The sequence below is a fragment of the Megalobrama amblycephala genome, linkage group LG21 (genome assembly GCF_018812025.1).
Source record: "Megalobrama amblycephala isolate DHTTF-2021 linkage group LG21, ASM1881202v1, whole genome shotgun sequence".
Classification (NCBI taxonomy): domain Eukaryota; kingdom Metazoa; phylum Chordata; class Actinopteri; order Cypriniformes; family Xenocyprididae; genus Megalobrama; species Megalobrama amblycephala.
The window spans coordinates 28,734,784-28,758,454 of NC_063064.1; the positions used below are offsets into that span (position 1 = coordinate 28,734,784).

The 23,671-nt window shown below is 36.2% G+C and overlaps 1 protein-coding gene and 1 long non-coding RNA gene across 6 annotated transcripts in view; one reads left to right on the forward strand and one right to left on the reverse strand.

Annotated features, from left to right (window-relative positions):
* The window catches only part of LOC125256153, a 56,135-nt gene that overhangs the window by 30,747 nt on the left and 1,717 nt on the right, over nt 1-23,671 (forward strand). For 3 of the 4 annotated variants that reach the window (XR_007182065.1, XR_007182063.1, XR_007182062.1), the window contains 2 exons: nt 15,224-15,351; nt 15,920-16,100. This is a non-coding gene — a long non-coding RNA (uncharacterized LOC125256153). Of the gene's footprint in view, nt 1-15,223; nt 15,369-15,919; nt 16,101-23,671 lie in introns of all 4 variants that reach the window. The other variant, XR_007182064.1, reaches the window with a different exon arrangement.
* Nucleotides 9,691-22,887, reverse strand: cldn19 (claudin 19). Of its 2 annotated transcripts, none has more exons than XM_048171884.1 (5): nt 21,309-22,655; nt 16,343-16,507; nt 15,769-15,853; nt 15,158-15,304; nt 9,691-10,634 (listed from the first exon to the last, which is right to left on the reverse strand). In XM_048171884.1, exons 1-5 carry the CDS (start codon nt 21,529-21,531, stop codon nt 10,586-10,588), a joined length of 669 nt encoding a protein of 222 aa, XP_048027841.1. In that variant the 5' UTR covers nt 21,532-22,655; the 3' UTR covers nt 9,691-10,585. The 2 variants fall into 2 exon arrangements, with proteins under 2 accessions (XP_048027841.1, XP_048027842.1); XM_048171885.1 differs by lacking the exon at nt 9,691-10,634 and adding an exon at nt 10,903-11,065 and having other exon boundaries at nt 21,309-22,887.

The window sequence follows — 23,671 nt, forward strand, 5'->3', positions numbered from 1 at the left end:
GATATGCAGTTACTAAGATGTTTTGATTGGTTTTTAGCTGGTTGCTATGAGGTTGCTAGGGTGTTTTGGTGGTTGCCAGGGTGTTGCTATGCAGTTGCTAAGATGTTCTGAGTGGTTTTTATCAGTTTGCTAGGGCGTTTTGGTAGTTGCCAGGCTGTTGATATGCAGTTACTAAGATGTTTTGATTGGTTTTTAGCTGGTTGCTATGAGGTTGCTAGGGTGTTTTGGTGGTTGCCAGAGTGTTGCCATGCAGTTGCTAAGTTGTTCTTAGTGGTTTTTGGCTTGTCCGATGTTTCAGTGGATGTCAAGACATTGCTATGCAGTTTCTAAGGTGTTCAATTTAAGTCAATGAGGGTTATTTATTTATTTAATTTATTTTTGAGATATCATTCATGGCTGTAGCACTAACAATGCATGATGAGATACATCCCAAAGTTTAATATTTAGGGTTCAGGGTTTGTTTAAATGGCCAGTGTTGAGGGTTACGCATTACAAGTAACTTGAGTTACGTAATCAGATTACATTTTTTAAGTAACTGGTAAAGTGACACATTATTTTTAAATTTACAACAAAATATCTAAGGTACTTTTTCAAATAAGTAATGCATGTTTTCCCATGTGTTGACTGACAACTCTCCTGTCTCCATGCTGAGAGAAATCGTAAGTGCCGAGGCGCTGTGTAAACATGATGGTTATTGTAGTTCTAGACTAAATGTGAGCAGGCATTTACTCAACTCACCGGCACAACAACTTGTCAGTATTCAGTAGTCAGTATTCCTCAAAATGAATAAAAACAGTGAAATGCAATCTCAAAATATTGCACAACCCTGCAATTATTAAATATTAAATGAAACAGACTTTGTGTTTAATCTCACTTGATTGCTCAAGTAAGAGTGTTGAACTTTATTCTCCTGTATCCTATTCTTCTTCAATCCAGAATGGCAGCACAGCTGAAAGGTTTGTTTGAGCTACTTTTTTAGTAACACAATATTTTAATGCATTACTTTTAAAAGTAACTTTCCACAACACTGCAAATTGCTAACCATAAGTACGAGGAATAAAAAGTAATAGTCTGCCTTCGTAAACAACACTAATTACAGTTCACCTTTCTGAAAGATCACATCAGTAATGTGTTCTGGGATGTACATATTAGACTGTTATGAGCTTGAAAACCTTTTAATTGAACACAATTTCAGAGCATCATCAGATAGTAATAAATAACTTTCTTCCATCTACTCCGTTTCTTTCATCTTTTTTGATAACAGACAGTAATTATTGAAACATCTCTGCATCATCTATAGCCCATATTTCATTAGCATTGTCTCCTTTATGAGAGCACAGTAATGAAATGCTTAATTAAACAGTCATCCCAGTCATTTGTCAAAATGAGCATCTGCAGTCTGTCAGACTGACTCCCTCAGTAAAATGATTGTGACCTGCAGCATCCTCCTTGTGTTTTCAGCTTTGGGAAATGGGGCATGTCAAAGGTTCACCTCCGCAGACTGTGCAAGCTCTCCCAAGCCAACACTAAAAATTACTACTGTCATTTTCAAGTGACTTGAAGTGTTTCTTTCTCTCTGTCTGTATGTGATGAATAATCGACTGATGGTGGTTAGTGTAGATGTAGGAAAATGCTGCCCCTTAGAGGCCAATTCTAGGGACTGAAATTACTTAATCTGAGAAACTGCAATCAGTACTGTTTATGGGATAAACCTAAAAACACACAAAAGTAAAATCCAATATACAGCTATATATATATGCTACAAAACTCAAAGTAATGTCCAATATAATCTATCTATCTATCTATCTATCTATCTATCTATCTATCTATCTATCTATCTATCTATCTATCTATCTATCTATCTATCTATCTATCTATCATCTAAATTCTCTCTCTCACACACACACACTATAAAAATCACAAAAGTAGTTTTTTTTAACTCAAAGATGCAGCAAAAACAAAAAAGCACACATTCATTCACAATAATTTAAAGAGCACAATTTTTTGCTGTTAGCTTGTTTCCTCCACTGAATAAAAAATAAAAAAGGTTATTGCGACTTTTTATCTCACAATTTTGAGAAAAAAAGTCAGAATTGTGAGAAAAAAAGTTGGTTATCTTTTTTTTAACATCTTGCAATTCTGACTTTTTTTCTCAGAATTGCGTGATACAGTATAAAGTTACAATTGTGTTATAAAGTCAGAATTGCAAGATATAAACTCACAAATGTGAGAAAAAAGTCAGAATTGTGAGATAAAAAGTCGCAGTTGTCTTTTTTTTTTACATCTTGCAATTCTGACTTTTTTCTCAGAATTGGATGATATAAAGTCAAAGTTGTGTTATAAAGTCAGAATTGTGGGATATAAACTCACAATTGCGAGAAAAAAGTCAGAATTGTGAGATAAAAAGTCGCAAATATACGTAGTACAGTGATCCTAAGAAACAAAACGAATGTCATGTTGCATAAAAACAGTGTTTTATTGAAATTATGTGAGTACTAATATGATTTCCAGCACGACAATGCAATATGAGAAATCGAAGGAAAAATGTGCATGTTGCCAAGTGTTGCGTGTTTATCAAGGTGAATTATTATGAGAGGGTTTAAATATATTTACATTTATCAGTGAGATCCGCAATATGAACAAACAGAATAACAGTGACACCCTCTTTGTATGGGAATAATGATAATTACATATTAAATGATTGTAATTAATGTTACTAATGTCACTAAACATGGCTAATGTCATCTATTAGTCACATAATGGAGTGCTAGCAGGCATTCATTCATTCATTTAGTGGAAATCTTTCTCCTGGAAGTTGACGCAGAAAGTTCGGCCCCACAGCACACTGGCGTAATGAAGCTGCGTTGCGCTGCTGACTGGCTCTAGGCGACAGAAAAGCCAAACACTCATTCAGTCATTACTCTTAACAGGAGGGGGTATTCTCTCTGATGGATTGGCAACAACACAAACCAAAGGAAAAGAGGAAAAAAACGAGTAGAGTTCAAGCATGGTTAATGTCTTTGCAGCAAACGTTATACTTTCAAGCCAGACTCCCCACTGCTGCAGTAATTTTGAGATCCATTTTCAAGAAACAAGAAAACACTTGAATGTCAAACATACAAAATGGATTATGGACCACTGGTTATCATTTGATTTTGATAAGGCTTTTTGTTTACTGAAGGAGTAAGTGAAGTGAATACACAACACCTTGATTCACTGAACTCAAAGTGTCTGTTTAAAATCTGTTGACTGACACACGACTGGTTTCATCCAATTATGGGTGTCTGCTCGGTGTCTTATTACAATAAAATAGTTTTATGGTCAACATACCTTAAGTACTGTCTGAGGATTTTCAATTCTAAACTGGTGGTTGTGACTAATTTTATGTCACAGTCTGCAAAGAAAAATGCAATGTTAAATACAAATAATAAATGCAAATAATAAAATACAACAACAGCAAAATAAATCAACTTTAAAAAGGAGGAGAAAAGCCAAAATAATTTTTATCGACGTTAAAGGTTTTGCATCCTATCAAATTCAGTAAATTGGTGCAAATATATCTGTCGCTCGGTTAAATGTAGTCAAATTAGATATAGGTGTCCGCATGAACAGTTTGCATGATATATCCTAATTACGAAAAAAACAAACAAACATAAAACCCATAAAAATAGGTTCACAGGATAAACTAGCAGTCATGAAACTACTGAAAAAGATCCATAAGATTCCAAAGTGTCATAGTGATCATTTTGCATATTGTTGAGACTAATGGTAATATTATAATGATATTATGTACATTTTTATTTACTTTTGTACAGTGAACAGTGTTTGGTCGACATTTGTTGTCAACCAAATTGAGAACCACTGTTTGAACTTACAGTAAATTAAGATAATTATTAGTATTATAAGATCAACCTCAGTCATGCTCATTTAAAATAGTCCAATTTGGAAAATATATCAGTTGAAAAATCTGATTTTAAATCAGAATCCCCTTGGTGCATATTTCATACTTTCTTTCAAAACAACAATGCTAAACAGTAAAATCTAACATTTTCCACCTGCAAAAATAAGTCACAAAAAACTGTGTAATCTGTTAATATCCACTAGGGTGCAGCACAACTCTCATCAACATAAGTATTTTCTATATGCTGCCTTGGCAGAGAAAGTTATAACACATATTATTGAACTGTTCAGGTGAAGTGGCCAGCAGCTGCAACAAATCACCTAAAGGGTTAGTTCACCCAAAAAAAAAAAAAAAATTCTGTCATCATTTACTCACCCTCATGTCGTTCCAAACCCGCAAGACTTTCGTTCATCTTCGGAACACAAATGAAGATCTGAGAGATTTCTGTCCCTCCGTTGACAGCTACACATCTACCACTGTGGCGCTTCATAAAGAGGTCGTAAAACTATTCCATATGAATTGAGCGGTTTAGTTCAAATTTTCTGAAGAGTCTCTGAACATCACTTGTGATAAACGGAAGCTCAAGCAATTGTTTTTGCATTTTTTGCAATGTTTTTTTGTTGCTTGACGTTTGAGAACCAATGAGGTTTATTCTTGTGTTACGCAGCACGTTTGAGCCTCAACAAGAACCAATGAGGTTTGTTCTCGCGCGTCAAGCAGGTTCAGTTGAGCTTCTGTTTATGTTCGCTGATCAATGTTTAAAGGGTTCACCCAAAAATGAAAATTATGCCATTAATGACTCACCCTCATGTCGTTCCAAACCCGTAAGACCTCCGTTCATCTTCGGAACACAGTTTAAGATATTTTAGATTTAGTCAGAGAGCTTTCTGTCCCTCCATTGAAAATGTATGTACGGTATACTGTCCATGTCCAGAAAGGTAATAAAAACATCATCAAAGTAGTCCATGTGACATCAGTGGGTTAGTTAGAAGCTTTTGAAGCATCGAAAATACATTTTAGTCCAAAAATAACAAAAACTACGACTTTATTCAGCATTGTATTCTCTTCCGGGTCTGTTGTCAATCCGGGTTCACGACTCCGCAGTGACGCTGCTGACGTAAGACGCTGCTGACGTGTTATCTGGTGCGCCCGAGCTTCAATTACAGTCTGAGGGAGACGCACGCTGTATTCAAGCTATTCTACATTGTTTGTATTTTGGTATTGCTATATTTTTTAAAATGGTGCGTAAGTGTGCATGTCGCGGATGTCCTAATCGCCAAAAACAACGACGTAAAAGTGCATTACCAACCCCGACAGATGAAAGGATTCAATGAAATCAATTCAGTGGAATCAATTCAATGGAATCAATTCAGTGGAATCAATTCAATGGAATCAATTCAATGGAATCAATTCAATGGAATCAATTCAATGGAAAGGATTCCAGAAGAGAATACAATGCTGAATAAAGTCGTAGGTTTTGTTATATTTGGACCAAAATGTATTTTCGATGCTTCAAAAACTTCTAACTAACCCACCGATGTCACATGGACTACTTTGATGATGTTTTTATTACCTTTCTGGACATGGACAGTATACCGTACACACATTTTCAATGGAGGGACAGAAAGCTCTAAAATATCTTAAACTGTGTTCCGAAGATGAACGGAGGTCTTACGGGTTTGGAACGACATGAGGGTGAGTCATTAATGACATAATTTTCATTTTTGGGTGAACTAACCCTTTAAATGTTCAGAAAATTTGGACTAAACCGCTCAATACATATAGATTAGTTTTACGATCTCTTTATGAACTTTTTGAAGCATTAAAGTGGAAGTTGTGTAGCTGTCTATGGAGGGACAGAAAGCTCTCAGATTTCATCAATAAGATCTTCATTTGTGTTCCGAAGATGAACTAAAGTCTTACTGGTTTAGAACGACATGAGGGTGAGTAATTAATGACAGAATTTTCATTTTTGGGTGAACTAACCCTTTAAGAAACCCCTTAGTTTGGGCATAATCACTCACAGTTAAGTTTTTAAAAAACAGCCCCATGAGTAAATAGTCATGAACAGATGCTTTGGCAGCATGCAGTACATGTATTACAGGAACAAACCCAAAGACCATGAGTAGCTCACATTGATCAGATGCACATTTACTTCTGCTAGATTTTCATAACATCAAGAAGCGATTAATAGTTAATGGATTATCATTCTGCAGATGTATTTTGCAATTGTCTAGTAAGTTTAATAGTCTCATTTCTCATTATCATCCATTTAAGCCTGAGCTTGTTTGGAAATCAAAACTTTGCAAAGTCAAAAGCAAACACATCACCCTCTGTTGTACTCTGATGTACTTGCATTTAACCAATAATTTCTTTTAGTTCTTGGCCGTTATTAAACATTTAACATCATTCTTTGGTTTTAACATTTCATATTTTGCAATCAATATTTTTTCAGACTGCTTTGGTGCATTTTGAAATAGAAGTGTCTGAACAGAGGCTTTAAAATGCAGCTAGTTTAATTTCAATTATTCAATTTGTTTTTAATAACATTATTTGATTCTTTTTACTGTGTAGACTGCAACCTGGATGGTAAACTGCACATAATGCATATTTAAATTACATTTCAGGTTCTAAAATGGAAAACATGTGCTGGAAAACTGTTACAAAACATTCCGGAATAGCTGAGGTTTCACTCATTTTCTCTTTCGACATCCATCATCATGTGCTGAAAGTTCAAATTTTCTTCCACCGCTTCTTGTGCATGTAGACAAATACTCTAAAATCATCAGATGTAGTCTAATTAAACATTCTGCGAAGTCATCATTCCATTAAATGCTTCGGAGAAATGCACAATGTGAGCATTTCTGCTTACGATCTTGGCAACATCACAAGCATTACCAAATAGCAAATTGTCTTGCCACTTCACACCAAGGACGATAACTATAACAATAAAGATATAGTTCTAAAAATCTATATGAATCAATTTCAGAGCAATTTATTTATTTTTCATCTGATGGAAGATAAAAACATTGACAGCCAATCAGAATCCATCCTGGTTTAAAGAGCTTGAGGATTTAAAGTGGCAGACGACAAAACCGCAGTGTCCTTAGAATAAACAGAACGATATTGTCTGCTGGTGTGGACACTAATATAGTTATCTTTATAGTTATATTGGTGTGAATGGGCCTTATCACGACACTTCAACATATGTGTACACACAAGTGTGCACTCTTATTATTTCAGCCAAAATGAAATGGGCACATTGGACAATTCATATTTCTTTCTCCCTGTTTCACTCTTTTAGCACCATTGAAACAAAATAAAGAGTAATGACTATATAGATATGTATATAGGATACTGTACTTTATCTGTATTTTACCACTGCAGAGATTATTGCCTCATAAACCGACATAATGTGTAGTATCTTGACAAGCTTTATCACTATTCTTCTTCAGCAGAAAATGCATACAAAATAAACATTCACCGTTACAACTTATTGAACAGCCACAATTAATTTCCACTATGAATCTTTAATTCACGCCTCCGATTTGGAGTTTCCCAATCAGTGGCATTTTATGCATGCTTCATTTCATAAATAATTTTAACACAACTTGAGGTAAGAATCAGACTATACGTAATGGATGCTTTAGTCAGTTGCTACTAAACAAATGCATGACTCTAGCATGACACTATCATAAATGAGACTGGCAAAAGCATAGACCTGTTTCAGCCATCGTCCAAACACCAGTCTGCAAGATTACATTAATGATTTCAAAACCAGGCCAAGTCAGTCCAAACAAAACAGACAGTCTATCTTTTGCTCAAATTGAGCACCGTCAGGGGTCCAGACGCTCGGTCAAGCACGAGATTCATGAGGAAACGATCATCCAGGTGTAAAAAACAGGTCTGAATCATGGTGAGATACTGAGATGGGGGTGAGACGTACACACAGACATTCTCAGGTCTGATTTATCGTCTGGCTAGACTCAGTTTGAGCTAGTAATTGTTAATCTGGTTTTACATGCCCCATTTCATTGATGAAGTGAAGTCAGTGAGTTTGACTTTTTTCTTTTTGGCCTTTTATTAATATGATAATGGAGAAAGTACAGAAACTTTGAAGAAGACATGATTGGAAAATGATGCACGCACTAACCCCTCAGGACATATCTAAAGTTTTCAAAAAGAAAACATGCATAAAAAAATTGAACTATTTTTATAAGGGTTCAGAAATACAATTATGTTTCTACAGAAGTCTTGTGTGTTTTTTTTTTTTGTTTTTTTTTTGCAGATTAAAAAATGCACTTAAATTTACTGTAGAGTTTAGCTCCAACCAGCTCCATCACACCAGCTTGAAAATTTCTTGTATACCTAGTAAGACCTTGATTAGCTGGTTCAGGTGTGTTAAATTGGTGTTGGAGGTAAACTTTGCAGGACAGCAGCCCTCCAGGACCGAGTCTGGAGACCTCTGGGTTAGAGAGTCAGACTGGTAACCCGAAGGTTGCGGGTTTCATTCTCAATACCAGCAGGAAATGACAGAGGTGCCCTTGAGCAAAGCACCTAACCCCCAATCGCTCCCGGGCGCAACAGCTCTTTGTGTGTGTGTGTCCCGGGTGTGCCTCATACGTCCTGAAAAGTGAAACTGCAGGCTCTTTTTTATCACCCCCTGGAGGCTGGATGCAGTACAGGTCATTAACCCCGCCCTCTCAATGCAGACGAATGAGACTTAAAGGTGCCCTAGATTCAAAATTTGAATTTACCTCAGCATAGTTGAATAACAAGAGTTCAGTACATGGAAAAGACATACATTAAGTTTCAAACTCCATTGCTTTCTCTTTCTTATGTAAACCTCATTTGTTTAAAAGACTTCCTGAAAACACGCGGATCTCAACATAACACCGACTGTTACGTAATAGTCGGGGTGTACGCCCAAATATTTGCATATGCCAGCCCATGTTCCCAACATTATGAAAGGCATTAGACAAGGGCAGCCAGTATTAACGTCTGGATCTGCACAGGTGAATCAACACACTAGGTAAGCAAGAACAACAGCGAAAATGGCAGATGGAGCAATAATAACTGACATGATCCATGATATCATGATATTTTTAGTGATATTTGTAAATTGTCTATCTAAATGTTTCGTTAGCATGTTGCTAATGTACAGTTAAATGAGGTTAAAGTTACCATCGTTTCTTACTGAATTCACGGAGATGAGAGCCGTCGCTATTTTCATTTTTAAACACTTGCAGTCTGAATAATTCATAAACACATCTTCATTCTTTATAAATCTCTCCAACAGTGTAGCATTAGCCGTTAGCCACGGAGCACAGCCTCAAACTCATAGAGAATCAAATATAAACATCAAAATAAATACTTTACTCACATAATTCGAAGCATGCATACAGCATGCATGACGAACATCTTGTAAAGATCCATTTGAGGGTTATATTAGCTGTGTGAACTTTGTAAATGTGCTGTAATATAATCGAGAGCTCATGTGGCAGGGAGCACACGAATTAAAGGGGCGGCGCGCTGAAAAAATCAGTGCATAGTTAATGATGCCCCAAAATAGGCAGTTAAAAAAATGTATTAAAAAAAATCTATGGGGTATTTTGAGCTGAAACTTCACAAACACATTCAGGAGACACCTTAGACTTATATTACATCTTGTAAAAAAAAAGCATTCTTGGGCACCTTTAATGTTTGCTATTTTGACAGTCCTGGTAAAAATTGCATGTGGCTTAGTCAAACAAACAGCACTTTCCCCAAGTGACACACATGAAAATATATCTTTGTATAGTTTATTTTATTTTTAAACAGATAAACAGAAAGCTTGATACAACATATGAGATGATACATACTTCAATATTAGGTAACATAACCGGTGGAACGTGAACTCAAATATTTCTAATGACAACCTACAGACTCTGCGACCACTTTAAAGACATTATTTGTGATAAATAGTGCCTTTCAATGCAGGCTGAATACAATTCACCGAGACAAATCATAAGTGCACTAGAGAGTTTCGAAGAGATTTAATTGTATCTGAGTCGCATGTGGGTCTCTTTTAAAACTAGATCAAAAGCGACATCCCCCTCATAGTTTATGTACTATACATTTTATGAACAAAAAAGAAAAAGAAAAAAAAAAACAATTGATTTTACCACGGGTAAAAGATTCATCTCACATACGCCAAGATAGAATAAAAACTATTAGCAAACTAAAAGACATTTGTGAGTCAAAACACAGTTATAGCTCAAAGTATATTACACTGCACATGTTGAAGATTTGCATAATTTTATTTAAATGCATTATAATGTACCCTGAATCAATGCTCTCCAGATGAGTGATATAGTTTTTCGGCAAGTATAACAAAGTCCAACTGTAACAAATATTGACACATTTGTCAAACACTATGCGATATATATATGCGGTGATCAAATTTCTGACATTTATTTTTATGCTACAGTACAAAGTCATGTTGTTTGGAAATGCATATCTTGGCTTAATGAACCTCTGCATTGTCTGTATTACAGGGAAACATGTCAGTTGGATTTCTAATTTTGACTAAAATAATTTCTTTACAGTTTTTAATGGAGTTCTTCGCTTTTTTACCGAAAGAGAGTGTCTTGTCTGTTGCCAAAATCTAACAGCTTGTGACCCACGATGTCGCCCTCTCCCAAACTACAAGTACTGCTCCCCTTTCTCTGGTGGAGAACTTTTAACATTTGCTCTGCAATTTAAAAGAAAAACAAAACAAGTTTGAGTTACAGAGGAAACGGAAATCGGGTCATCCACTGTTTCAAATGTACTGCAATGAAACAGTCCATGCTTTTAGGGTGTAGTCAATAATACATATTTACAAAGGCAGTTTATGATGGGGTCACAAACAAAGAGGGGTTTTGGGGGGGGTGCACACAACAGATAGGGGGTGACAATTTTTCGAACACGTTTATTGCTCATATGTTGAAAAAAAGGCACGTGGATTTTAAGTATGTAGGGTGTAGAAGGGACATTTGTCCAGTCATACAGACAAGTGTCCAAATTTGGATTCTATGTGGGAGTGAGGGACACAGATACAGAGAGTGGAGCTCGGACAGTCCTCGAATAAAGGCAGGGAGGGTTGGTCAGTCAGGGAAACTAGTCTCACTCAACAACTCATCCCTGAATTAGAGAAGAGAAGAAGACAGTCAGAGAAGAACAGCATTAGAGGAATCTGGGATAGAGACAATTCACAAGAGCCTCTCGGTTCATTGGATGTTAGTACGTTATGTGGCACCACAGAGACGTTTGCTGTTTGTTAACATGGAAATGTTAGGAAAAATGGACGATGAAATGTACATAGACAGCTTGTTTGATATGCCAACAATTTGAGATCTCAGAAGAAATATTTGAAAGGAAATTTGCATGAGATGAGTTTTGAATTACATGTCATTTGCATGCATGAGAGATGTCCATGTGCAATAAAGCATTTGTTGATTAAGGGGTGTTAACTCACACCTCATTGATTTTGGAGACAGGAGACAAAACTTTCACTGTCCACCAGTAAAAAATGACTTAATTTTTTGCTTCAAATGGCCCAATTACAGAGAATTTGAATCTAAAGAGATGTGGGAACAAATTCACTGAATGGTTGTGCATGTTATTCCAGCCAGAGTCCTGGATGTGGAAGGTTGAATGGCTAATATTTGATGTAACAGATAGAATAATATTTACATTGTCATTTGCGGTGCAGGAGCAGGTCGAGAATCAATAGGCATGGGCATAGCGGATCCAATAACCAAGACTATTTAGACTCAATTTGGTACACGCTGATAGGCAGCTGCTTTCAAATGTTCCCATATTTGTGTTCATGCTCTGAAGACCGACAAAGGTTTCTATTTACAATGCATTTTGCAGCGTTGAGCATTATAGCCAATCGCGCTGAACTGAAGTGTTTGACAGCTTCAGTGATTATACAGGGATTGCTCTTTGCTCTTTTTCTGCATGTAAAGATCTGCAAAGATATAAAGCTCATATTTGAAATGATCATCAGGAAAACTCAATCAGAGCATTTTAGGCAGACAAGGAATAGATGTGCTGCAATAATATACAGTAATTAAAAAAATTATGTGTTTTTCAAACATTAAAGCATGTTAAAGGATTAGTCCACTTTTAAATAAACTATTCCTGATAATTTACTCACCCCCATGTCATCCAAGATGTCCATGTCTTTCTTTCTTCAGTCGAAAAGAAATTAAAGTTTTTGATGAAAACATTCCAGGATTTTTTTCTATGTAGTGGATTTCAATGGGCACCAAACAGTTGAAGGTCAAAATTTGTTTCACTGCAGCTTCAAATTGTTCTACACGATCCCAGACGAGAAATACGGGTCTTATCTAGAGAAACCATCACTCATTTTCTAAAAAAAAAAAAAAAATCTCTATTAGAATTCCGGCAGTGTAGACACTGCTAAGTGTATTACTGCCCTCCACAGGTCAAAGTTTGAACTAATTGTTATATACTATTGAACTATCATATTGCATATAAAAATTAGTTCAAACTTTGACCTGAGGAGGGTAGTAATACACTTAGAAGCGTCTACACTGCTGGAATTCTAATAGAGAAGAAGAAGAGAGCTAGTTCAAGATGAGCATTTCTGGTTAAAATGTATAAAATTTAATATTTTTTTTTTAGAAAACGAGTGATTGTTTCTCTAGATAAGACCATTATTTCTCATCTGGGATCGTGTAGAACAATTTGAAGCTGCAGTGAAACTAGCTGCTAACTTCAACTGTTTGGTGCCCATTGAAGTCCACTATATGGAAAAAAATCCTGGAATGTTTTCATCAAAAACTTTAATTTCTTTTCGACTGAAGAAAGAAAGACATGGACATCTTGGATGACATGGGGGTGAGTAAATTATCAGGACAAGTTTATTTAAAAGTGGACTAATCCTTTAACCCATAGACTGTAATTGTAATTTTAAAAAAATGGACCCTGTTTTTATGCACATTTTGAAGTTTCACATCATAAACGAGTGATGGAAATGCCAAAAAAAAAAAAAAATCCTTTAATTCACAAAAAACTTTTTACTCTCGCTTAAGCTGGTTTTTAACTTTTGTGAAATAGAGTTAATGCGAATAATGGGAGATGGAAATGCATTTGCCGAATAGCGAACCCACATGACTAATCGGCTGTTTCCGCTGATGGTGTTTTATTTACTGTTGGTTATTAGGTTACCAATACCACCGTCATCCGCTCAAAAAACTTGTTGGAAACGCATCTTTTTTCTTTTTTTGTGAACTTTGAAAAGATTCGCTTCACGTTTTGGATGGGAATCCAGCTATTAATGACATTACAGCTCATTTTTATAGCATCAAATAGCTAAAATTAACGTAAAAATGAACACTTGGAACATATGTCAGCATGATAAGAACTATATAAAAATCCAATTACACTTCAAAAAAAAAAAAAAAAATCTGTCAATTTTAATTTGGCTCGCGTTTCGTGTCCTTTTTGATTAGCAGTTTTGGCTTCACTTTTCAGGACCTGTGCGACATACTTGTGTTAACCTGTTCTAGTACATCCAATGACCTTTAAAAAATAACAAAAAAAAAGGACATAAGGCCTCTTTAATCATTGTGTACATTTTGCAATGATAGTGGCGGTAGTCATTTTTGGCCAGAATTGCACTCGCAATGTGCAAATTGTGTTCAGCACTAATTTTGTGGGTGTGTTTGAGCCATTTTCTGATTGAAGTAAATGGGCGGTATCAGTGTCATTACTCATTCTCAGTGAATTCCCCCATAATATTTTAAACTCTTTTCTGCTGGTTAGGTGTTTAAAAATGCTAAAAACACCACATACTTTGGTCTAAAACCAGCGATGGACTTTCCCTTGAAAGTGCTGTGTCTAAATAGCATGTTTACAGCTTGTGTTGGAAGTTTTTGACTCGAGTCAGCCAAATCCCAGTTCCCACACTGGAGCGCTGGAACTCAAAGGTTTTAAATAATGTCCTCTATGGTTCTAGTGGAATTCCCTGTACTTCAACAGACGGTGGAAATTTGTAACTCCTGGTCTCCTCAATGTGGTGTAGTGTGACCATGGATGTCAGGAACAAACATAGCTGGCAAACAGAGCTCCCACCATGCAGAACAGACAAGCCAATCAGAACAGCGTGAGACGTTTCTAAACTATAGGCTATGTTCAGAATAAAATACTAGTCTACTACTTGCTATAAACTGTATAATGCTTACTATTTTTATAAAAGAAAATAGAATGTAAAACAGAATGCATTATACATTGTCACATGACCTCATTGTTGCATGTTTAATTCAGTTAATGGCATCCATTTATCATCTTGGAAATAAATGGTTATTTTACATTTATAATTTAATTTTGTACAAAAAAATCTTAACATTTGGTGTCTGATTGAATAATAAGTGATGAAAGAGATGTTAAAAATCCTCTCAAGCTCATTGCATTGTGGGATAATGTATTCTGTGCAATGTGCTCTCTTTTATACTGTATGTTTTGGCAAATATAGTAGGCCATCAATGTATTCCATGCATGCAGTTCACAGTATACATTTTACATACTGCAGAAACTGAAAAAGTAGTATGCTAGTCCAAACATAGCACATTGTATCCCACATTGAATCTTTCTCTTTTGACTTTATTTGCCTTTTAGTTTGCTAAAAGGGAAAATAAAGACTGTGAAATCTCTTTTATATCGGTTAGACTTTGTTCCCAGATTATATTTCCATTCACTTTACATGAAAACACTTTGAGTGTACATGCAAGTTTTCCCTGAAACCTATGTAAAATTAATTATAAAAAAAAAAAAGAAAGTCCAGTGTAAATGCTCTTCTTAGGGATTTCAGCTTCAAATTGGTTTGTAAAAAAATCTCTCTTTTTTTTTTTTTTTGGCAAAAAGTTCCTTAATGAAATCTTAAGGTATGTTGGGAATGCCGTACATATCAATACAGTACAGAATTTCCACATTCTTCATGAAAATGAAAGTAAAGTATATATATACATGCTTGTACAGTATCTCTGAAAAAGTACACAAACCTCCTTGACCGTAGCCCTAGACAATGTAAGTGTTTGTCCATGTAAATGTTTAGTTTATGTGTTTTGGACCTGGATAAACGGTCAGTGCGAGTGAGAAGGTGTACTCATGGTGGGAAGAGCTCTGTCTCTTGTACCCGCTGCTCTTTACATTTACAGTTTCTCCTTTTCTGCTGTGCTTTTATTTGTTTGAATTTACACGTACTCCCTGGCTGTAGAGGGTTGAGATTGCCGGTAGAACTGCTGTCCTCTTCTGTCCTCGTTAACGCAGGAGCAGCAGAGGAATGAGCCGCCCAACATCATCAAGATGGCAGCCGCCCACCCTACAAAGAGGGCGGGGCCAAACTCGTACCTGAAAGACAGAGATTCCACGCCTTTATTTAAAAACATAACAACCAGGTGATTCTCATATTCAGGTAACATTTCACCCAAAATTCAACAGAAAAAAAAATGAAATTAAATGCATCTTTATACTTATTTACAAATATTTACAGTATAAATATATACAGTGTATATAGCAAGTTAAATATATTTTAAATGTTATAAATGTTTATATTGTATATGTATTCAATTATAGCCTAAGTAGAATATATATAAATATTTATATATAAATTTTGCATATTTATGTAATATTTATAACATATATAATACATTATACATATATGTATAACTTTTTTGTACCTTTTTTTTTTAATAGCTAACCTTTTTTACCAGTGTATCTTGATTGACGTTCAATGCAATTAATGACAATGATGTAAAATTTAAAAAAGAAATATTAGATTTCATCACAATTTTAAAATCTATAAATGGTCCTACCTGGCATTAATTGGTGTATTTGGATCGAAGAAATGGTAGGACACCTGTGTTGCGTACCAGGACACAGCCACCAGTGTACACAGACCTAGACATGATAGAAATCACAATCTTAGCACTGTCATTGAGTACATCTCTGTTTATTTACTTTCAGGCTTCGCAGAAAGTGAAATGTGACCAGACTAGCCATTTCCTGTTTACTACTGCATGTCAGATGGGTCAGAAGTGATACAGCGGCCAAGGACCAGAACAGACCTCAAGAATGTGGAGGATAATGGAGGAATGTCAATTTATTTACCAAAACTAATTTACACTGAATGATTTACGTGACTGAGGTATGTTAACCTAGATAACACAATTTACTCGCTCTTAGTTTGTAATGACTTTGTTTACGTTTTCTCTCGAGGCCTAAAGTTTCTTAGTATGCTTCCTGGTGTGGTCATTTCAAACCAATCCGGAGTATATGACCATTATAAAAGGAAATAATCATGTTTTCATTAGAAAACTCACAGTTTTACAAATTCTCACTCAAGCTACATGAACAATGTAATGTGTTCAGTCTGGGTTGGAGTCTCACCTGAGAGCAGGAACAGACTCCCACCAGAGATGGCGATCTTGCTCTTGGTGGATGGGTTGTTGTCGCCCACCTTCGTGCATTTCATCCCGACCACACTCACAATGATAGCGATGAATCCCATCAGCACTGAGATCACCATCAGAGCTCGACACGTCTGAATGTGGACTGCAAAAACACACATCGTACTAGAGTTTAAGTGGGAACTCAAAATAAAGGAATTTTGAATTACATTCTTCTAAGTAATTTCAAAATTACTTCCTTTTTAAGCAGAAGACGCACACTGCAAGCTGTTATAGGCATATACGGTATATACACACACACACTGCAAAAATAATTTTCTTATTCAGTGTTTTTGTCATATTTTCCAGTACAAATAATAAACATTCTTAAATCAAGATACATTGAGATACTGAATGACCTAAGATTTTAAGTCTTGTTTTTCCGAGAAAAAAAAAACATCATCAAAATAAAATGAGAAAAAAAAAGCAAGAAAAAGTATCTGCCAATGGGGTCAGAAAAATAAATGTATAATGTTTTCCCTTTGAATTGAGTTTAATTTTTCTTACTCCATTGGCAGATATTTTTTCTTGAATTAAGCATATACTGACTTAGATCTGATACATTTAAAAAAAAAAACAAGTCTTAATATCTTAAGTAATTTTGCTTCTCAGTAAATGTGTCTTGATTTAAGAATATTGAAAACAATAAAAAATTACTGAGTATTTTTTTTGAAAAATGATTTTATATATATATATATATATATATATATATATATATATATATATATATATATATATATATCTTTAAAACAATCAATTTACAGATTAATTTATGGTTTATATTTTGACCTTTTTTTCATTGACTGAATTTTTCACTTGTTTTAAGTATAATTATCATTGAATTATTTTATTTCTGATTTTCTGCCTTTTTTTTTTTTTTTTTTTTGCATTTATCTACATTTTAAACACCAATTATTAGGATACATAAAACTTACATCTTAAAGGGTGAGTCTCACAATACCTGTCAATAATATGTCTTGGTCATATTTCACCCCAAAATACAAATAAAGAGAAATTACATTTTGATTAAAGATTAAATAGTCTCAATGCCCAAGGCAAATATGATCTGGACATGTTTTGGAAACATGTTTGGGTTTTCATGCTAAAAACCTACAGTTTTAGCACCTTTTTCTGTCTATTTTGAGCACATTTTGGTGATTTCAAGCTGCTCTACTACATCAGAATTCCACAGATAACCCACACGGTGTTCGGTTCATGCATAATGCTGTAGGAGTGACATTTTTACATGCTTCACACAGAGGGGATTACTGTGACTTTTCCACAAAGGCGGATTGTTTTCAAAGCCTCTGTCTCTGCTTTTGTATGATAGCTACATGCTAACATGCCAGTTCAGCTTAGATAATAACTTCATCTCAGACTCCCACAGTAGATGCAGACCACCAACCATTTCGAACTGTCCACCTCAAAAGAAGAGTTCAGCTCAGCCACATGTAATTTAAATCACCTTTGTAGAACGATTTGCTTTCAAAGTGTTGCATCAAACATGAATCAAAGCCATAAAATAAGTATTACAGCGTCTTAAAGAAGTCGAGAACTGAGGGGAGATTATCACACAACTTTTGATGTATGATTTATATGTGCGAAGAGGCCGCCTTTGAAGCAGGGTTTTAGTGCTTTATAGGAGAGGTCTTATTTTCTCGTCTTTCATCCTTGTTTTGCTTCATTTCTTGATTTTCAAGGAGAGCGTTTCGCGGAGTAACACTGTGATCTCAAGGTCATGTTTGAATGAGGGTAGTTAGAGTCCGGGTGGAGGGGTCCTCCCACAATCCCTTGTCCAGTGCCAAGGTTGGCAGCGCCTGGCACGGACGAAAGGAAGGCAAGCGCTAGCACAGTGATGGAGAACATGCTTCAAGAGAAGCTGCATGTGAGGCTCGGCTATTGTCTATTGTTTGCGCTTGTGGGCTGCTTCACACGTCATTGAAAACATCTCTCAATGCGTTCCTCATACAAATCGCTTTTTTATGACGTCATAATCGTTTTTTACGCCCTCTATAATGGATTTTTTTTCTAAAATGTTATTTTTACCATCAATATTTAGAACAAAAGGACTAAAAAGAGAGAAAGTCAAGTTAAAGGTATTATTGTAACCATATTTCAGATCAATTTAGTTTCCATTTCTTATATTTTTCTGGTTGTCTACTTACATTATACTTAATTCTTTCAGGGTGACTGTGCTTTCTTTTCAAAACCAACCTCAACTAATTGGTTTAAATGAACCAACAGTGAAAGTTGAGAGTCTGTTAATGTTTTTCCTTAAAATTGTTGGCAGTAATGGAACATATTTTGCTTAAATGTGTTTCATGGATGGATGGATGGATGGATGGATGGATGGATGGATGGATGGATGGATGGATGGATGGATGGATGGATGGATGGATGGATGGATGGATGAATGGGTGGGTGGATGGATGGATGCATGGATGGTTGGATGGATGGATGGATGGATGGATGGATGGATGGATGGATGGGTGGGTGGATGGATGGATGGATGGATAGTTTTCTTCTAGGAGTTCAGATTTAAACCCCAGCTCAGTTATTCCTTTTCTTGTTTTTTATTTGTTTACTTTTTTTGGTTGGGTTTATACTCCCTTGTACACTTATTGTTTAGATTGACACAACAAAACACTATCATTTTTATCCGCATTGCATGCAGTATTTGTTTTAAAACATTTACCATCCAGGTTTCATAACTTTGCCTTAACGTGGCTCAAGTGTGCTTCATATAGATGATTCTTTATCCTAAATACTATGTTTAGTTGACAGCACATAATAACAGTTATTCAAGAAAAGACACTAGAACTGCTGCACAAAAGGGCAAACAATGCAAGTTTGTGGGAGGCTGTCTGTACATACAGAAGCCAGAACATTGCAGTCACTATCTGACCAGATGACCTAAGGCTGGGAGGAGGGGGGGACAGTGGAATCAGATGGTCCTGTCACCCTTTGTGGGCCGAGGGTTACAGATTCCACCATGAGCAGTACAGTACTGAGTGCAGCCTTTGTGGACGAGTGGCGGATGTCTGTCAAAGCCAAATGATATTCCACAAAACCTAACAGTAATTAAGCAGAAAGTGGCAGTGAATGTTCTTTAGATGAATGTTCTCTGAATAAATCCATCAGATCTTATGTGCAAAGTTGATGCTTGATGAAGCGAAGTGGCCATAACACATGGGCATTAGTATTTTAGACAACATTACGCTAAGTCTGAAGTTTGATATTGGCGATTAAACAAAGATACAGCAATTATGACTATGATTAACAGCACTATAATTAAAGTAATAAGAAAACATGAATGGTTTTCTGTAGCATTTTTGGTTCAACAGAAAACAGTTTCCTTATAAAGAAACATTTTGGGCTTCATATGGTTCTTGAAGTTACTATAGTTAGAGACTAAAAAAGCTCTTGATGTTGCATTATTATACTTGTAAATTGCAGATTCTTCAAAGCATCCTTAGAAGTTCTTTGTGGAAAAGTTCTCCAGTGACATCATGCTCTAAGAACTTTTTTGGTTCCGTTTGGAACTTTGTATTTAAACTTGATCAGTCAATCAGATCAATCTGTAACATTAGAAATTTAGATATGTTTGTGTAAGACCTTGTATCTTAAAAACGTAGTCATCTTAGATGTCGGCAAATGTTTGTTTGCATGTAAACAGCAATAAAGGTGACCTGTGTGTTGTGTGGGGATGTGCATTCTGAACATATCTTTGTCTAAACACTGGCCTTTTCTTCTCAACACAACTGCCATTCATCACTTCAAGACAATACGCTGTTATTAAAGCAATGATGCAGAATATAAAACGGCAAACTGTTTTCTCTGAACCATGCCACATTAAATTAAATTTCTGCTATTGTTATTATGAAAGCGTCTTATAACTCTTCAGAACCGCAGTGTTTTGTTACTGCCTGCAATGTTGTAATGTTTGACCACAAATAACAAACAGATGTGGATGTAATGGAAAAATAATTGAATTATCCTAAACGCACAATCATCAGCAACCATTCATAATTGATTTTTAGGGACGTCTTCTTCCCGGGACCATCCCAGAAATAGACGAGAAGTGACTGATTCTGATTAGACGTAACAAGTCACCACAAAATTGACAATGACAAGTGGCGCTAAATGTTGATTAATCGCGATGTAATTGCATTCCACGGCATTTCAACAGTCTGGTAGAGTCAGCGCCTCAGTGAGGTTAGTGTCACATAAGACTTTCATTATAATATGTCACAACGCACATATTTTAATTTGATCGATTAAACGAGTTGATTAAATCCATGTGCACACAGCAGCTCTCAGAGTTGATTGCGCTTTTTTGCCACCAGCCTCCTCTATCCAAAAAAATCTTGATTTAATTATTATTTCATATTAAGTTTTTTAATTTAAGTCATATATCAAACTTGAACATACTTAACAAAACTGCACTCTTAAAAATAAAGAATCTTTATTGGCATCTATGGTTCCATGAAGAATCTTTACCATCCATGGAACCTTTTCACTCCACTTTAAAGTTTTTTAAATGTTCTTCACACAAAGAAATAATGGTTCTTTTAAGAACTTATCACTGAAACGTTCTTTGGGGAACCCAAAATTGTTCTTCTATGGCAACACTACACAACCCCCCTTTTGGAACCTTTATTTTTAAGAGTGTATCTAAATTAAACTTTTATTGTTCCAAACCTATTTGAATCTTTAGACTGTTTTTGTTCATACATTGAGAGACATTTTTCAAAAAATCATCCGTGTTCTGTAATCTTCTATAACTTTCCTCAGTCATACAGGTTTTTCAGTGAATGATGCTAGAACTCTGATTTTTGGGTAAACTATGCCTTTAGCCACGTGACTCGTCTGTGTATTTTTAACCTATAGAACTGTTTAGTACTCACCATCCAGTGAGAGCAAGGAGTCAAAGATCTTGCACTGCACCTGGCCCGTGCTCTGAGATGCACAGGACATCCACAGGCCTTCGTACAAGCCCACAGCCATGATGATGGCGTCCCCTGCGTACGAGGACTGCTTCCATTGGGGCAGCACCGTAGTGGAGATGATGCCAATCCATCCACCCAGAGCGAGAAAATAGCCCAGAAGCTGAAACCCAGAGTTGGCCATAATTGTCCTTTTTAAACTTTTGCTTTAGTGTAGAAATAGACTGAGTTCAATGAAGTTCTCCAGTCAGGAAGCCACCTGCAATTCCCTCAAGAACGTGCAAAGAAATCCACCTGGCTCAGAATGAATCAAACGAGTCGAGACGAGCAGTTAAAGTCTGTCTGATTCTTGCCAACTCTTTGGTCACTTGCAGTATCCTTTTGTTGCTCTGGTTCGCTTCAGTATCTCTCATTTGGTGGCTGCCTGTGACATCCCTTGATTCTGGCTAAAAGCAGGTCCCTTAAGTCTTCTTTCTGAAGGTATACCCCACTTCTGGAGGCTGTAGAAAGAGCGTTCGGGGTGCCCAGGGCTGCCGTCAGGATGTGGTTGAATGCTGCTTTACTGTCTGCATAGCTGTTCTTGTCACACACCAGTGCGTCTGGATGGTGCTCAGGGGGAAGAGCAGTGGGAATGGGGGGAAAAAAAGGAAGGAGAATACTTCACAGACAGAAAAAAAAAGCCTTGACGGAGTGAATGCAATGGGGGGTGGAGTGCCAGGCCAATGATTACTCTCTGATTGGTGCTTTAGGGAAGAGAAACGCCTACTGAAAGTAGTGCAGGAGGGACTAATTAAGCCCAGATGTCACTTGTGGAGTCAACCAGCAAAAAAGTGGGACGTGAGATACGCCACAAAGCCCTAATTGCATCAAATTCTCAAAGTAAGCAAGTGTCTTCAAATCTGCACGTCTTGCAGAGTCAATGAAATGTAAAACGATGGTATGCGGATTAAAGTTATTGCTCCAGAGTCACTGTGTCAGTAATGTGGCATCTGTTGGGTGAAGTTGTTTTCACCATTTGAACGTGTTCCTGCACTGACCCTTTTGAAGCACTACAGAGGCGCATAAATCAGCGTTTAAACTGTGCTCGTTTGAAAGGAAGTGTCACCCGCACACAAAAACTCTTGCTTCTGGTGGAGATTTAGGGGTTGGTCTGTGACAGCTCGGAGGATCTCCATGGGAACCCGCTCGGTTTAATCACCGAGTGAGGGAAACACACAGCAGGTCTTGCTGCATGGAATGGAGGCGCCTTTTGGGTCTGGTCACCGAGCAGATGAACAGATTGTGAAGAACTTTCAGTGACAAAAGTAGAAACTGAAACTACATTTTTTATTTATTTATTTAAGAAAATGCAAGTGGCTTTCCAATGTAGAACTCATCACCGTGATGCTAGGGTGTGGCCTGTTTCCATGGTGTTGCCATGGCATTGCTAAGGTGTTTTGCACTGTAAAAAAAAAAGCAATTATATCTTATTTTCACAGATACCCAGAATTGTTTTGAATCTATAAAAAACCACACACACATTAGACCAACAATGTTGCACCAAATGTTGTTCCAACTACACTGAAAAAAATTGTGTAGAATTTACTTTAAAACAATTTGAACTCAGAAATTGATAGTAAATTTCACAAATAATCACGTAAAGAAAGAAAGAAAGAAGGTAGGTAACACATTAAACATGAAATTTTAAAGTAGAAAGACTAAAATAGTGACTTCTTGTCAAATGTATTCCAGTAATCTTTGTTTTATTGATCATATTTTCTTCTGTTGAACATAAAAAAAAGAAGATATTTTGAAGATTGTGTGTATCCAAATGTTTGACCATCCCCACTATCTTCCATAGTATGGAAAAAAAATTTCTATGGAAGTCAATGGGGCTCAACACCTGTTTGGTAACTAACATTCTTCAAAATATCTTCTTTTGTGTTCAGCAGAAGAAAGACATTTCCTACAGGTTTGGAACAACCTGAGGGTGAATAAATGATGACAGAATTTTCATTTTTTGGTGAAATATCCCTTTAAAGCAGAACTAAGTAACTTTTTTTTTACCTTCATAAATAGTTTTCTAAGTCCTTACGATGGTTAATTGACTTGTAGTGGTATGTTTGAGGCGTACACTAACCCCCTCTGGCACGTCTACGCCAGAAAACAGCACTTGCAAGTTGAGCTGCGCCGACCCGACACAATCTTGCCTCATGTTCACGTTCACGCGAGAGTGACAAAATGCTTTACGGTAATTCAAAAACAATTTATATATTATGACTTTATAAGACAATTTTGAAAATTACCAACCTCCATTGAGATTTCTTGTACTGTATTTGCAAAGC

Coding starts and splice junctions, on each gene's coding strand:
- cldn19 (XM_048171884.1), bottom strand. CDS start 21,531: ATGGCCAACTCTGGGTTTCAGCTTCTGGGCTATTTTCTCGCTCTGGGT. Junction 16,508..21,308: donor CTCCTTGCTCTCACTGGATG/GTGAGTACTAAA, acceptor GTGTTTTTGCAG/TCCACATTCAGACGTGTCGA. Junction 15,854..16,342: donor GAGTCTGTTCCTGCTCTCAG/GTGAGACTCCAA, acceptor TATCATGTCTAG/GTCTGTGTACACTGGTGGCT.